The sequence below is a fragment of the Neopelma chrysocephalum genome, unplaced genomic scaffold, assembly GCF_003984885.1.
Source record: "Neopelma chrysocephalum unplaced genomic scaffold, ASM398488v2 Primary Assembly neopelma1_96, whole genome shotgun sequence".
Taxonomy (NCBI): Eukaryota; Metazoa; Chordata; class Aves; order Passeriformes; family Pipridae; genus Neopelma; species Neopelma chrysocephalum.
Genome location: NW_020897759.1, coordinates 1,780,640 through 1,797,094, shown reverse-complemented (window position 1 = coordinate 1,797,094; position 16,455 = coordinate 1,780,640). Strand labels below are relative to the sequence as shown.

The following is a 16,455-nucleotide window of genomic DNA, read 5'->3' as shown; positions in this document are numbered from 1 at the left end:
ATGCAAAACAGTGGTGGCATTTTGGCAACACGTTGTCATGTATTCCTACAGGGGTTTACCCACAAAACTTCCTGTTGATTTAAGTGAAACCGCACAGAGTCGCTCTGTCCCAGAAGTTAAATGAAAAATTCAAATTTAACTTAATTTTGATAATGAGACATATTATTGTAAATGCTATTTCAGTTCTGAAACTTTGAAATTCAGCTGTTTCTAACCATTCATGAAAACTAATGAATTTTCCAGTGAACTGCCAGCAGGCAGCTTTAAACTGCCACAACTTCCTAAAAATCAATACGTCACCATGTTCCGAAACTGCCTTTCACTTCTAAAGATGCATTTGCATACTTAGCATTTCTAACTATTTTTTTTAATAAAGAGAATTACTTTCATTAAAACCATTACAGAAGCCTCTCTCAAACTTTTAAAATACATATATTTATGTCTGTCGTTCATAAAGCACAGAATGTTTCTTAAAAACAACCTTAAATTTACATGAACACATGAAAATAGTTAAAAATAGAAGCCTTTTTTCCTCTTTAATCATAGCAAACTCTGAATGACAATTTCAATGCACTCAATAGGCCTTGTTAGCAATTAGAGTACTAGATTAAAGGTTACTTCTGTATGCCACTTTCAATATCTTGCTAGCTAAAAATTTACACCTTAGTCAGAAAATCATCAGGACACAGATAGTCAATCACTGGGACAAGTTTAACACAATAATTGTAAATCAGCTTTCAATTCATTCTTGGATTGAAAGAGCTGTCATTTATCAAAAACAAAGATCAATTTTCACACACCTTAATTTCAGTTACCATTAGCTGTAAATCCGTGTGGATGCAAATTGGATACATTCAAGCATCACATTTAATCAAATTTAAAGCCAATGATTCCTTTCTGAAATTACTGTAAACCATGATCATGTTTTTTGATCAACATTTAATATACTGCCTTCTGACAAACAAAATCGATTGATACGATAACATAAATTACGTCATTTATTCACACGTGTGGGGGATAAGTAAAAATGATACAAGTGTGAAAATCTGGATTAAAGAATACACTCCCCACACAGTATCCAACATACAATCTGTAGGAGTACTTTCCTCAGTAGTCCTGCAGAGTTCCTCTGGAATTTTTGGTGCTGGTCACATGACCCCCCTTTTTTTGGTAACAGTCTAAGCTTCGGGCATGTACTAACCATGTGATGTGGTACCGGATTTATAAGTGGGTGGATTACTTGATGGTGGAAATTAAGGGCTTAATAACAGGTGATCTGTAGAAAAAACTAATTTCTCATACTAAAAATAGAGTCCTTAAAAAAATTTGATTTTCTAAAGATAGCAGAAGTGTATTATTATGACCCTAAAGTCTTCACTGCAGATAACTCTCCAAATCCAAGGAAGGTACAAACACAGCACAGACAGTCAAACAGATGCTTTCACCCAACTACCATAAGGAGGAAAGACAGATACACATTCTGCAAACAGCTGTGCTGGCAGAAAACATTATTGAACCATGTGCTCATCACTCTTCTTCTACTAGGAGTTACCTTGCTTAAAGATATGACAAAATATTCACAATTAACTGGAAGAGTTTCAGTAGTCAGCCCTTCTACACTATTTTATCCTTAATGAGGCAGGTCAGAGAGCACAAACAGATCTGTTAGTAAAGCTGGCAGCACAGCCACAGGAATGCTGAATGTGGTAACATCCGCTACTGGCACAGGCAAACAAACTAATAAATCCACAGCACTGAAGTTTGAGAACAGGCTAGGAAACAGTGTACCAGCCCACTAGAAATCGCTGTTAAATATTCTTGTCACTAGCCTGCACTGAAGCCGTACCGCTATACCTTTGCTGTAGTCGTGTAACCTGCATTACCTGAGTAACATTTGCATACTAATTATACTTCTGCCCTTAATTTGTTGGACATACCCTGTACTATCACTTCAAAGTCTGTGGTTGTGGGGAGAAAGAAGTTTTCAGCACAGTCACACTTATTTAGCTTTGAAACGCATCCAGTGTTTAGCGGCAAACAGAAAAAAAAAAGTCTTTCCCTCTGCAGAAGGCCCTGTAAGTAAAATGGAAATACAAGGTAGGATCTTCAAAAGCATGTGTGTGACTTTAGCACAAGTTCCCTTGAAGTACTAGGGAATTTATACCTCTGAATCACATACACAGTTTAAAAATACCATATTGTTTGTATAGTTTGTATTACAAGCCACTGTCCAGCCAATTAGCTCCTATAGTAGAGTGACTACCCAGCCACTTACCTGATATGGCAACCTTTGCTCTGCATGCCACCCGGTCTTTTGTCCCATTTTCTGAAGACCTGCCAAAAAAGAAGAAAAGAAAAACAAGATTTGAGATCTGTGCATTTAGACATAAAACACAACTCTTTAAACACCAAAAAGTGTCAGGGTCTTCATATCATAGCTCATTTCAAGTGCTTTTCTTTAAAGTTAATTTTGGTATCTCTGGTTTAAGACATGAGTCATTAGTTTCCTAAGGATAATCTGGAAGGAAGGTACACCATCAATTTTCTTAATTCCCTAGAAGATTTTACTCCAAAGCTTATATAACCTGAGTATTAAAAGACAAGTAGATTCATCTTCCTTGTCTTTTCCAGCTCCAACAGGACCAAATATGTTATCAGTTTTTCCCTTCTGTACGCATCAGCGGAGATGCAACTTAATTAATCAGTTCTATTATTATTTAGAGAATTGCCTCCTCCTCTATTAATAGAGACTTATTATAAAATGTTGCATTTTAATTTTCCATGCAGGCAGTTTGCTGTAGACCTCAAAGTCAACCTTAAATTGAATTAAAAAAATCTGTGGATAATGAGTAACAAGAGTGCTCTCCTCACCTCTGCCACTGCTCCTAACACCTAACCAGATAAGGAGAAATGAAAATTTCTAGCTGCTACCAGTATCATGACTTTCAGAGGCAGTTAGAATATCTTTGCAACTCACAGATTACAGACCCACACAAGAAGTAACAGGAACAACATCCATTTGAAAACCCTAGAGTGAGAAAACTCAGTCACGATTATGCTTTAACCAAATGCCAGTCTTGAGCAAACACCAAAAGAAAGAACTGCAGATGGACTATCAACTATCAAAGATACAATTTAAATGATAGAGAAATAACACTATAGCATGCACCATTTCCAACAACCTCCACTGAAAACTCCAGGCACTCCTGAAGCCCGAACTTTAAGCAATGCAAGACAGTCACTAATCAAGCAAACAATACAGCTGTTCACATGCATCTCCAAATGTCTCAGCCCTGTTCCAGATATGTGCCATCACCATTCTGTGGTCACTGACATCAAAGACAAGGTGTTGAGTAAATCAGCATGTATCCATATTTGATATTATTCCATCACTAAAAACATAAATAGTGAACCACTATAAAGATCTTCATCTTAGTAGGCAAAAGGAATACATCCACAATAATTACAGAATACCACATGTATTACGTGCTAGTTTTCAAAATCAACATTCAGATAGAAAATGCAGCTCTTTCCTCCAACAAATTTCTCCTATAAAACCACATTTCTGAAAGCAAAAAGTAGCAGAACTCTTCCCACAGATACAGTTAACTGGAGCCAAGCATGTATCAAAGATTTTCTATGTTAAACTGCAATATAATATTCCATTAAATTAATTACCTGAGAGCAATAGTGTCTCTGCACCATAATTCTCAACATTGCGTCCGAAATATTCAGTTAGGCAAAAGAATTATAACATTAATCATATAAAGCATGTATACTTTAGCTCCTTCAAGAGTAATAATGTGAAAATATTTTCAACTAATTTTTCTTCCTATTCAGTGTTGTTTTTATCAGTTCGCTGTAGTTAACACAAGTGGCCAGCAGAGGGTACCAATTAACCATGATGGTTCCCTCATTAAAGGGCCCTTAGTAACAATAAAAGGAGAAGTAGAAATACGTCTATTCTGACTTAGATAGCTTTGTTTTGTTCCTTCAGACTTGGATAGGTACCTTTCTGTATGCTAAAGTTAATCAAGAAAATATGACTATTGTATTACTTGATACTGAATTACAGTTCAGTGTCAATAATCTACCCAGAAAAATATGGCTAGTATTTAATTTTCTAAAGTAAAAAGATTATGGAATGGTCTTATAAAGTAATGTTTTAAGGCAGCTGTAATTTATGGTTATATGGGGGGAAAAAGGAAGGAAGAGTTTAAAGGAAGGATTTAAATCCACTTTTCTTAAACAGGTTGCTAAAAATTCACGTAAATAAACGCCTGCTGCACACTGCTGCCTTTGCATTTGAGCTGTCATTACTCACTGCTCTGCAGCTCTGCACGGGCCTGGCTCTCCTGTTTGGCTCTGTAGCTGTGTCCTGTACGCCCGTATCCGAGCGTTGCAGACCATCAGGCTCTTGACCGCACGCAGGAGCTGGTCCTTCTGGGTGCTCACTGCCAGCAGTTTGCAGATGCCCTCGCGCATCCGGATCTCAAAGTCAATCTTCTCCTGGATGTCACGTTCCTAGAGGTGCAAAAATGACAAGAGGTTAAACAAAACAACAACTAACAATATTCCTGAATTTTTAACAGGCTCTTCTTATTTCACAGTTGGGGTAGAAAACTCTAGGTTTTAATTATGAGCAGCTATTGCAATGATTAGTGAATGATAGTTTTCTCTTCACAGACAAAAGAGTAAAACAAGGGATGCAACAGATTCACTATACCCATTACACATGCAAATTCCAAACCAGGTAGTGAGATGAACTCACTGTAGCATCTGAAAGTTACTCGTGTCATTCACAGAAAAATAACATATGGTCTTTGAGAGGCCTGACTGAACCAAACTTATGAATTAATACCCCACTTTTTGCAGTGATCCCTATTAAATAAACTTTAATCTGAGAAAAATGTCTTAAATATTTTAAATCAGAAATTCAATCTCATTACCTCTTTAGCCATCTGAAAAAGAGTGAAGAAAATAGGAAGGTTTTTCACTTCTGGTTGATATAAAATTCAGGCAAGAGAAGAAGAAAAATAAAGGAGACTATCCCAATATTTGACTGTTTCAGGCCATGAACTGAAAGTCAGACAACTGTGGTAGCTTCAACCCTATACAGGGATCATGCCATGCACAGTTTTCATTCAAAGTATGAAATAAGCTAAACTTGCCTGAAAGTCATTAGAATTCTGCATCACTGTTTTTTGAAGGAGTAGGATTTTTTAAAGGTATTATAAAAACTTCAGAAAGTTAACTTTTTTCTGCCTATTTTCAGAGAAAACAAACATTTTTAAATGACTTGCTACGTCAAAGAGGTCAATCCACACTGATCCAGAAGATAAATAAGGTGAAGGATCACGCACAGTTTACTGTCTCCCAAAGGTGTGCTAGACGCCACTGATGACTGACACAAATTTCCCTGTTATGAGGCCATTCCTGGCCAAATCAAATATTTCTAGCACACGAAGAAGAGAGTGTTATCACTGTATTGCAGGGTAGCATTACAGATAAATTGCAAGTCAGTGACTAGTTAAGTTTTGTCAACACTAAGCAAGTATCCCAGCTACATCTGGAATTGCCAGGATCGTGTCAGTTTTCAGGTTTACAGTCTGAACCCAAAACAAGCACTTGGGCGATGGATCTATAAGCAGTTGTCTGAAACTTGTGGTACAGTTTCTCATTTTCCTCAGATAATAAAGGAGGTGGGTTCCTTTCAGCCACGATGATAAAGACCCCAGGCTTGTGCAGCCAGGTAAAGCAGGACAAATATATATTCTATGAATCTGCCAGCATTTAAGGCAATTTAGTCACACAGTGAGAACACAGATGATGAGTAGACACCACCATGACAGAGGAAACTAATAAGGTGTAGAGAACTCTCCAGAAAATAAGAACTCTCAATCAGAGACCCCATGAGAAATGCCTGGAACACACACAGGTTACCATGACACAGGCTCTCTGGCACCAGTGGGTTGTTTTGTGGTGAATAGCTCCCAAAGGTCTTATCAGAGGTGTTTTCCATAGAAGTTCTGCTGGTATTCCCTACAGTTGATATATGAAGGCCTGGAACCAGTATGGCACTGTAGACTACCCCAGTTTTCCCCTTTTTAAAGTTGCTTTTTAAAGTTTCAATCACAATCAGAGCAGAATAAAGCAGGGCACCAACACCTCTGCATCCCTAGCATCTGCTTCTCTAGCCACACTTTTTTTCAGGGCTCTTCCAGGAAAAAAAAAAAAAGAGCAATAAATAGCTTTTGTCAATCTTCTCTTATTCTGAGTCAAATTTTACACAGTTACGAAAACCTAAGCCAGGCCTACACCCGCCCCTAAGAAATAATTACTTATTCTTTGAGCCTATGCTTATAAATCAGCTGCTACAAAGCTCGGAAAAAGAAAATAGTACTTCCTCCTAATATTTCCCAGGGCAACAGCCCCTGCTCCTCTCCACATCTATCACCTGGTACATAAATATGGTGAGGAAATAAACACTCCTAGTTTGGGGCATCTGCATGTATCCGTACTGGAACTTTCAGAACGATGCAAAGCATTCAGTCCATGTTACATCTCAGCCAGGCTCACATAAAAAAATTCCAGACTAGCAGTAAATGGCTGTTGGGCCACAGCTTAAATAACCACACCATATAAACCTTATCTGAAGGAAGAACTTAGCAGCCTGATTTGGAATATATAAAGTTCTTTGTGCCTAGCAAAAATGATTGGTCAGCTTTTCTTTCTTTTCCCATTCCTTCTAAAAACATGAGCACACCATCTGGACTTGGAGGAACGATTCAGCACTGTTTTGCCATATGCTGTCTACTACTGCACTGTTTCCCTCGTGGTCTCCATCCTTCCCCACCAGCGGCAGCACAACACAGACAAGATTACTAACAGCTGCTGAAATTTTCAGCCCCATACTCAGGAACTGCCTCAGCAACACTTCCAGAAAGTGTCTTTATATTCCCCACCTAAGTATACCAAGTGTAAGAAATTTCAAAGGATTTCTAGTTTTACATAGGTAATGCAGCCACAAAACAACCAAAGAATTCCAACAAGAGCTAAGAAAAATTATATGGATGCTGCTGAAGGCAGGACAGATTGAAATTTTAGTTCATTTAATTGGTAACGTAATCACAGGCTTTCAGAATCTTATTCCAAGGTACACTTCTGATTTACCATCACAGTGGCTTACATCTAAACCCTGTAAGTCTACTATATTTATTTAAAATAAGCAAGTAGCCAGGCAGTGAGTATTCTTCTAAAACAGGGGCTGTGAAGTCAAGATACCAGCTTGTGCACTTTGCAGCTCGACACTGGAATGAGCGCTTGCTACAATTGACAGCCACAGCTTTACAGACGCTGCCGAGTTCAACCAATTCAGGTTTGTAACCGATTCCAGGTTTAAAAGGACACAACTCGCTGACGGAAAACCAACGGCTGAACGACCGAAGAGGTGGAAGGACCAGCTCCGAGCACGGGCAGAGGGTGAGCGGAGAGCTCAGCCCTGCTGTGCCAGGGCAGCCCGTGGCCGCCGCGGACCCGCCCAGCTCGGGGGCAGCGCAGCTCCCGAGCACCGCCCGCCACACCCACACCGATACCACCCCCGCGGGCATCGCTGTGCGGAGTTGCCCTGCCCTGCCCTGCCCGCCCGGCCCCGCTGCTCACCGGCCCGCCCGGCCGCTCCATCCTCATCAATGTGCTCAGTCTCGTCCTGCGCCGCGCCGCCGTTCAAACCTCCCGCCCCCGGCAACGGCTGCGACGGGACCGCCCTCGCACCGCCCTCGGGACCGCCCTCAGCACCACCCTCAGCACCGCCCCTCACACCGCCCTCCGCCCCGCACCGCCCCTCGCACCGCCCTCGCACCGCCCCTCACGCTGCCCTGCCCCGCACTGCCCTGTCCCGCCCCTCACACCGCCCTCAGTACCGCCCTGCCCCGCAGCGCCCTCCGCACCGCCCCTCACACCGCCCTCCGCACCGCCCTGCCCTGCCCTGCCCCGCCTTGCCCTGCACCGTCCTCCGCACCGCCCTGCCCCGCACCGCTCCCCGCATCGACCCGGGCAGACCCTCGCCGGGACACCGCTCACGGCCCCGAGCACCCGTGTGGCTCTGCAGGGACACCCGCAGCAATGCATTAGCGCTATGGTCTGTTACTGACCGCGGCATTAAACCCGGGATGTTTGGCTACAATAGCGAGTGCCAGTAATAAAGGCCGAGACAGAACCTCCCTTGGCTCCCTTGTTCCTCATTTATCTACTTTTCTGGGAAAGGGCGATGACACCTCTTTCTGGCGAATGCTCTTTAGGGGAGCTGGGAGGAGAGGCTCATGGCAGCTTTGCTGCTCCAAAGCACGCCATGAATTTTTAAACGTGTTCTTGGTTTTCTGCAGTTCATCTAATTATGCATCTTTAATATGCTGGTACTTCAAAGCTGCACTAGTAGCATGTATTCTGAAAAGTATATTATACTTTTATATACTAAATAAGTACATTAATTATGTTATTATATATTACGTGAATAAGTGCAATCCAATTATTCGTTGGATTGACTGGAGATGAATGGGAACCATCTCTCTCTTCTGCTGCCAGTTTTGCAGCTCAGTCTTCAGCAGATGAAACAAATGAGCCAAAACAGTGTCTCCCATCCATCCCTCATACCCGATTTCCTGGCTTTCCTCTCTGAATTCCTCCTCGGCAGGTGATGGTCAGAAGCACAGATCCTCATTGCTTCGCACATGGTTGTCAACATTTGTGGGAAGTAAAATGTGCTGGAATGAGTGAGATATACAGTGTTGCTAACAGCTTTCTACAGAAGACAGAAGTCTCCAGGCTAACATATGCTTATTTAAAATATAAGAAAATGTAGTTAGAAGGGAAAAATTTTAAAAGCCTCATTGCTTGATCAGGATTTCACATAGGTGCTCTGCAGCTCTTCTTGCCCCCTGACATTTACAGCTGGGGCCTAAATGCAGGGGTCTAGCCTTGATGGAAAAACATGAACTTCTGGACCAAAGGTACGTATTCCTTGTTGCAAGGCAGAGGACAGGGAGCTCCGCTTCCCTCCAACTTGCTCAAGTGTCACCTGGAGGCAGAAGTTGCAGCAGCAGCTGTTCAGCAGTTCCTGTCTCCATCTTGGACCATGTTTCTTAGTGTAAGGAGGCATTCAGAGCTTCATTAAACACCTTCATTCCATCCTGAGGTCCTCTGTATACCATTGGCAGGATGCATGCCACAGCTGGGAAGCACTACCCTAGGTTATTTATTTATAGACACTACATTCTTTTCCCGTGTTTAGATACTCCCTTCTGTTCTTCAGGTACTGTGACTTTCCCAAAATAAGTCTTTCTGCAGTACATCCAGTGGAGAAATCCCATCAGGGTGCCAAAAGGCTTTTGCTTAATCGAGCTATGATACTTAGAGCTGTATATAAACAGTCAAGATATCTAAGAGTGAGTTCGAGGGAGATTGAAAGGAAAGTCTCCATCTAATCATGGTGCTTCATGCATCCCAGCACGAACCTTGGGTTCCCATCTCTGATGCAAAGTTCAGGATTTCAGACACATCAAGAGAAACCCATCAAACGAGGGGGGAACATGAGATGCCAAATTAGAGTGCCCTTTTGACTTACAGTAAGGCTTGTCTCTTAAGATGTGGTCTGGTCTCCCCTGAATCAGTCAGGGATGGGATTTGAGGCTCAAAAATCTCCAAGTGATTTTCTAGGCTACAGAAAAAGCTAGAAACAAGAGCATGTCATGTAGTGGAATTGAACAAAGCAAGTGAAAGTCTCAAGTTAACTGAACTGTATCATCCTTGAAACAATGTTGACCAAAGTAAGTGAGGGTACAGCCTCAACAAATATTGATGGCTGAAACCCTTTGATGAGTTTGATGTAAAATCTGGGAGCAGCTGGAAGTGATAACCTTACTGTAGAGATAAACATATAAGGAAAGAATTACTGTAACGCTACCTTGCCAAAACTCATTCACCAACCCACAAGATGGTGCACTACCTCAGAAAACTAATGCAACCTGTGAAAAAGACACACCAGAACACTTCCCACTCAGCACCATCCCAAGCAGTTCAGGTTAGACTCCTGGTTCAAGCCTGGAACCCACTGGTTCAAGCTTTCCAGAAACACTCCCTGCCAGCCTCCTGAGAACAGCTGTCTCAGGTGTGCACCGAAAGGGTTTTGTCAAAAGCCAGAGTGACTACATGGACACAATAAAAATCACTGCAAAAGGACAAGTAATGCCCAAAATTATTCCAGGCAATCAGCATCTTTAAAGCCATTTTTGCTGGTGGTGTAGACAGTTCCCAGGAATCTGTGGCAGCTGTCCAAGAATTTTAGGAGCTAATTAGCATGGTTTTGCAGTACAGTCTGTTCAGCAAATCCTACCCTTAATAAAGTCCCAAAATGTGACTGCTAGCAGCATAAAGAGCCTATGCCTGCAGCCCTTACACATTCCTGCTGACATTGTCTTGAATTGGAACCCTTAAGAAAGCAGTGGGAGTTAAATGTGTAGGACTCAGCCCTAAGCAACACAAATAGTGTCTTCCCAAGCTCAGTGCATACCTGCTCTTCAGCTGCTTCAAATGTCCAGTTTTCCACTACATTAGGAAAATGTTACTGCAAAGTCTGGCTTTTCACACTCTTGTACCTGCTTCTGCTTTGGTCCTCCTTCATATTCACTTTCTGGAGACATTCATTTTTTTTGTTATAAAATTCAGTGGGTCAGAGGCTTAATTAAAAAATTAAACATTTCACCAGACTTCTAGCTCTATCTTTTAAGGGAACATGAGACTGAGGCTTTAAAAGGCATTTCTGCAGGTTTTGGACGAGGCGAGATGTTCTCTCCGCACTCCAAGTCTGACTCCAACAACACTCTCCTGCTGCTGCTGCAGCACACCAAGTAACTTAAAATGAAGAAGGCTTTATGCCATCTATGTTATCCAGAGATTTGGGATTCAGCTGGCAACTATTCTGCTCCCTAGCTGAAGAGTAATTCCAGCAGACAGCAACAATCAAAAAGGAAGCATTGTAATCGTTTTTTTTTTCTCCAGACAAGCCTCCATTGAAGGGCAAAGAAACCCAAGGCACAACCTACAAAACAAGGAAAATCCTGCACAGTCACTGCTGCTAGAGCAGAAAAGTCATAATGGGGGCATAGGGGGAATTAAATAGGGGATCTATATCCTGCCTTCTGGGGTTTCTTAAGTGAAATATTCTTTTCACATGAATCACACCATCCTTTTGTTTGCCACTTGATTTGCATTGCAAAGCATTTGGCTTCCTTCTAGTATTAGGGAAACTGGATAGCAGAGGAAAGATCGTTGTCTATCTAAATCACTGTTCTGCTCAAGTGTTAGATCAGCATATTATTTTAAATGTTAGGCCCATCATTTTGGCTTAGCAGGTACAAAATGTCTACACCTACTCTTGACAGCACTGCAGTATTTTTCTTAATTTCTTAGTTCCCACAGCTTGCTACACCTACTCCTTGAATATCATCAGAGTGTGCCAGTAGAAATCTACTCAATTCCTCTTCAGATTTATCCTCTTCAGATTTAGTCTAAATGGAAATATATGAAGATTTGTACTGGACACATGGGAAAGAATTTGCAAAGGCTTTTTATAACTGACTTATTAATTTTAAACTGAAAAGCAAACTGTTGCCATTGATTGCCACTTACTTTGTTTACCATGGTATGTGACCATTGCAGATTGCTCCAATGGGCAGAGACTGGAATTCAGGGTGTTTATCTCAGTGCTTACTGGAGCCTCAGTAACTCATTTCTTCATTGCAGCCTGCTGAAGCCAGTTGAAGTCTTTCCATTCTCGTAGCTGGGCAGAAAGGCAACATGTAGATCTACAAAACAAATTAGGTACAGGTAATACCTTACTGTAATGAACTTCAGTTTTGATTAGATAAGGTGAACATTAATCACCTGGCCAATGACAGTGAGCTAAAGCCCAACCCCATCAAGGTGAAAGCAACGATAAGAGAAAACTTTGTAGGCTCCATCTTACCTACCTGAGCAGTGTGAAGGAGGTATCTTCTCTAGGGTAGTCATGGAGCCAGTCGTTGAAGGCATCATCCTGTAACATGCAGGTCTCTAAATCAGCTAGGATGCATCATCCTTACCTTTCCTGGATAAATAGATACAGAGGCCAGAACATCCTAGAATAAACTCTTACAATTTCTGGTGTTCTCAGATTAATTTTACCCCAAGAGCTTTCTCATCTTCTGCTCAAGGTTTTTTAATGTTCTGCAGTCCTCCATCAACTGCTCCAGTGCTTCCAATGGCACTGGGGTCGCACCTCTGTATGATGCCATCAGCAAAACTTTGATGCCGGGTGCTTCAATGAACTATTTTTCGATCATTTTATGTTTCCATAGGATTTCTAAAAGAAACTGTAGAAGGCTAAAAAAGTATGAGGAATTATTTTTCCTTTTTCCGGATAAGATTCCAGAAACTGACTCCTCAAAGTATTCCTGACATCAACCAGATCCTGAAATGCCTCCAGATTGAATTGCTGTAGCCTTTTTAAGTCACCACGTATGAGATAAACGCAATCAAAATACTTTTCATAACAAAAATTGTAAGTTACAAAAAATCCACTCCTATATGAATTCGGAAAACAGTTTCTGAGATCAAACCGGAAAACCTTAAAAATCAAATAAAACACTACATGACTTTGAACTGCAATTTGATCATCATCTATATCTTAAAGTTGCTCCTGCACAAGACAGGTGATGAAGGGTGGTTGACTGAGGTAGACCAGTCACATGTGTTCCTGTGTGTCTGCTTGGGAGAATTGGGGCATTGGTTTCGAAGCCAATTCACATGCGGTTCCCACACAGATACAGAATCAACCCCATCAGAAGTATCCTGTTGGACAAGGATCCTCACTGGTGATTGACAGCTTCACTAGAAGCCTTTCTCCAGCTGAGAAGACAATGTGCACACACAGTGTCTAACAAAGCATGAGTTTTTGCAGCCTTTCCCTAAGTTTAGAAATTTATATGGTCTCTCTTTCCAATTTTACTTCCTATCTCAACAGCTGTTGAATGAATGAAATTATCTTTAGTTCCTTTCAAAATCAAAGTTGGTTGAAATTGGCTGCTTGGATCCACTGCTAATAGGGGGACATTTATACACACACAGAAAAATTATGGTCACGCAAAGATGATACTGCTATGGAAACGCAGCGAGGTCCTTTCAGCTGCTCCATATTAAGGGGATGTTCAGTACAAGAAGGAGTTCCTAGAGATTCTACAGTGTCACTCCCATGGTATGCCTTTGACCAGGATTCCTCTGTTGGGCGCAGAGTCCTGCTTTGGTTTCTTGTGCATTACTGCAGGTGGCATTTGGTGTATAAAATATCCATCTGAGACATCTGCATCCAGCTGTTTGCTGGGCAGCAAACTGCTGGAGTCACCAGTTTGTGTCATGGGAGAATCTAACTGGGCATTCTTTATGTTCCGGTTTCAGGATCAGGCTGTTATGATTTTTCCCAATTGATATTGCACAGGCAAATGAAAAGTCACTGGATCATTTAAATGGATTTCCATTTTGAATTTGAAAGGGGGAATAAGTGCACTGAGAATATCACAAATCTAAAGATAGACTCCTATATGAGAATATAATGACAGAAAATCACCTTCCTTTTGATAGGCAAAGGACTACAGTGTATAGCTTGGAGAGCAGATGCAGGCCCACTTCTTGCAGCAATCTCCCAGGAAAAAGGAGCAATCCTCCAAGTTGGCTCTGGGATTGACTTTTTTCTTTTTTTTCTTTTTTTCTTTTTTTGTCCGGAGGTAGATACAGGCTGAGTATCTGCAGATGGTCTCTGTTTTTCCCACACAATTTAGAATATCTCTGCAGAAAACAATACTTGGCAAACAGTCTCTGCCTGAAGTGAGTTTGTAATCTGGTCTGATTTTTTCCAAGCACTGGAATGTAGGTATCTAGGGAGAGAAACATGGCACTGCAATGTGCTCTGAAGGCCAAGCAATATAAGCTGCCCTCTGTGCAGCCACAGGCACTCAAGCTCCCCCTGCGCTGCAGCATTGCTGAGGAAGGAAATTGTGACTGTCCCTTACCAAGGCACATCTTGGGGTGACAGCTGTTTTCCCAGATAACTGAGGCACAATAGCCCAGTGGACTAGTGAATCCATTTCTTTGCATTTCACACACTTTTTGGATTGTTTTGTTCCTGTGTCAAGGAGGATATTCAAAGAGGCATGGTAGAGATCTATACTTCACTGTAAACTCTCACTTTGCCCCAAGAAATGTTCCTCATCAGTAAGAGATTGGCTTGTCTCAATAGTTTTCCCCGTTACACTTCAGGCTATAACCATCTGCAGCTCTGCAGTTTTTCCTGCCTTGCCACAGAGCTACAGTTTTTCTGCATTTTTCTAAGTCCTGAGTTGGGTTCCAGCTGCATAAACAGACATTTGTCATATGGATCAGGCCAAGGAAGAGCAAGCCGAAGCAAGAAGGCAAATGTTATTTCATGAAAATATAACAGTAAAAAACAAATAACATCTCAATACTATCGATATACTTATTGATATGTGCAACGTAATAACCATTTGAGATTGGAAATTTCTATCCGAGGTTTTAAACCTCTGGCCCCTAAGGAAAATCTGGCTTGCAAATTATGCCCTGTTTCTTACAGAAATAGATACTGAAAAAGTAGTGAGCAGTTCATCCACTCAAGTGCTTAAAGAAATACATCCACAGGGATAAGAGGATTTAAATTTTTTAGATCTGACAGTTAATTTTCCATTCTGAGCATCCCTAGTCCCTGTGTCTCCACCAAACTTCCCCCTAAATCCAATCTCTTCCTCTGCCCCTGTGTGGAGTGCAACACCTCTGTGAAATAACTTGCTTCCACGAAATCTCAAAAGAGCCATATTGTAACAAAAATTATTTGCCACGGCACAGCAGATTCCGGGACCCCATTAGGGTGGTAAGGCTGTTCCTAGGAATAACCCCAGTGTCGGAGACAACAGCTTTTATACAGGTGATGATTTTTTGCTGAATCGTTGCAGTGTTGGATTGAAGTTGTCCATTCACATGTAGGAGGAACTAAAATATTGTTTAATAAGGTGGAAAGATCTAAGGAGAGAAACTTGCTGCAAAAGACACTACGCCCTGTGAATGCCCCCCAGCTGAGGTGACGGGCCGCACACCTTCTCTTCAAGCTCACCACAGCTTCACTGAGGAAAACCAATCCAGGTACTTCTTCCCTTACTCCAGTTCCCCTTGAAGTCAAACCATGGGAGAGGATGGAATTGGGTTGTACCTGTGCTCTCCTCAATGTGAGATGGAAACATTTCTTAATAGTATTTTTTCACCTAATAATATGACGCATTTTTACTCACCATTATGAAAAATCAGGGATTGAATAGCAAATATAAGTAACTGTATTTTACCTGAGGTTGGTTTATCAGAGATTTCTGTCATCCTTCTAACCATATTACAGCTTGTAATGAGCTGAGACAACACTTCATGTCACCATTAGGATTTTAAATCATGAATTATGGTAACAACAAATAGCACCTCATGCTTTTACAGACAATTTCATCTAGAAGAATAAAAATAACTAGTTCTGCCTGGATGCATGCATGACTTACACACATGCACATATTTACTTTCTTATTTTAAAAATCAAATTCAGTTCTAGGAATTATTTCTAGCACTTGACTCTAACAATGTGTTTGTATGATGTCATCAAAAAAACAATCAGGCTGTTTAAAGAAAGACCAACAAAGAGCAAGTAAATTTTTCATAACAGGTTCTTTCAACAGCTAATGCAGACCCAGAAGGGAAGTTATCCAAGTGTGATCTGGGACAGAGAGGATCAGCTGTTTAAGATAATTCCCAAATACTTTTGTGCAAACTCAGTTTGTACACTAAGGCAGTTTTAACCAACAACTTACATTCTCCGCTTTCTTTTATTCTTTCCCTATTAAGAAATGTCTTTCATGTCCCTGTCCATCAACAATCTCTGCAACACTGAGTCATTCTACTTACACAGATAAGGCATTAGATTTTGTGCAAGAAAGCGTGAGCAAAAAAGCAAGGCACTACCTAACATGAAGACCATTATTACTACATTTATCTCATAGCGTGGACACTCACTATAGGGGACAGAAGCCCTTTACCTCAGGGCAGGAAGCCTGTGAGCTTTGGCTTTCAGGTGCAGTTGGGTGGGGTAGGCTGGGCACTCGGTGGGCAGCAAGAGCTTTCTGTGGTGGCACCTTTTCCCTGGGAGGAATCTTCATTTGTATCGGTTTTGGGGAGGTGGGAAAGGCAATTGCAGTGCAGGGATGAAAATAGGGAACAGCAGCCCTTTGCCCCCAAGAAAGAAAACCTGTAAGCTTTGGCTTTGAGGTGCAGTTGGTGGGGCAGCCTGGGCACTCCCTGGGCAGCAAGAGCTTTCTGTCCTGG

General features: G+C 41.5%; 1 protein-coding gene across 2 annotated transcripts in view; it reads right to left on the bottom strand.

Moving 5' to 3' along the window:
* Nucleotides 1–16,455, bottom strand: part of RTKN2 (rhotekin 2) — a 50,765-nt gene that overhangs the window by 23,624 nt on the left and 10,686 nt on the right. Inside the window, exons 3-7 of one of the 2 annotated variants that reach the window (XM_027694149.1) lie at nt 12,191–12,417; nt 12,027–12,108; nt 11,686–11,861; nt 4,325–4,524; nt 2,276–2,334 (exon numbers count right to left, since the gene is read on the bottom strand). In XM_027694149.1, the coding sequence (XP_027549950.1) occupies nt 2,276–2,334; nt 4,325–4,524; nt 11,686–11,697 (271 nt within the window). In that variant the 5' untranslated portion in view covers nt 11,698–11,861; nt 12,027–12,108; nt 12,191–12,417. Of the gene's footprint in view, nt 1–2,275; nt 2,335–4,324; nt 4,525–7,662; nt 7,725–11,685; nt 11,862–12,026; nt 12,109–12,190; nt 12,418–16,455 lie in introns of those variants that run through there. The other variant, XM_027694148.1, reaches the window with a different exon arrangement.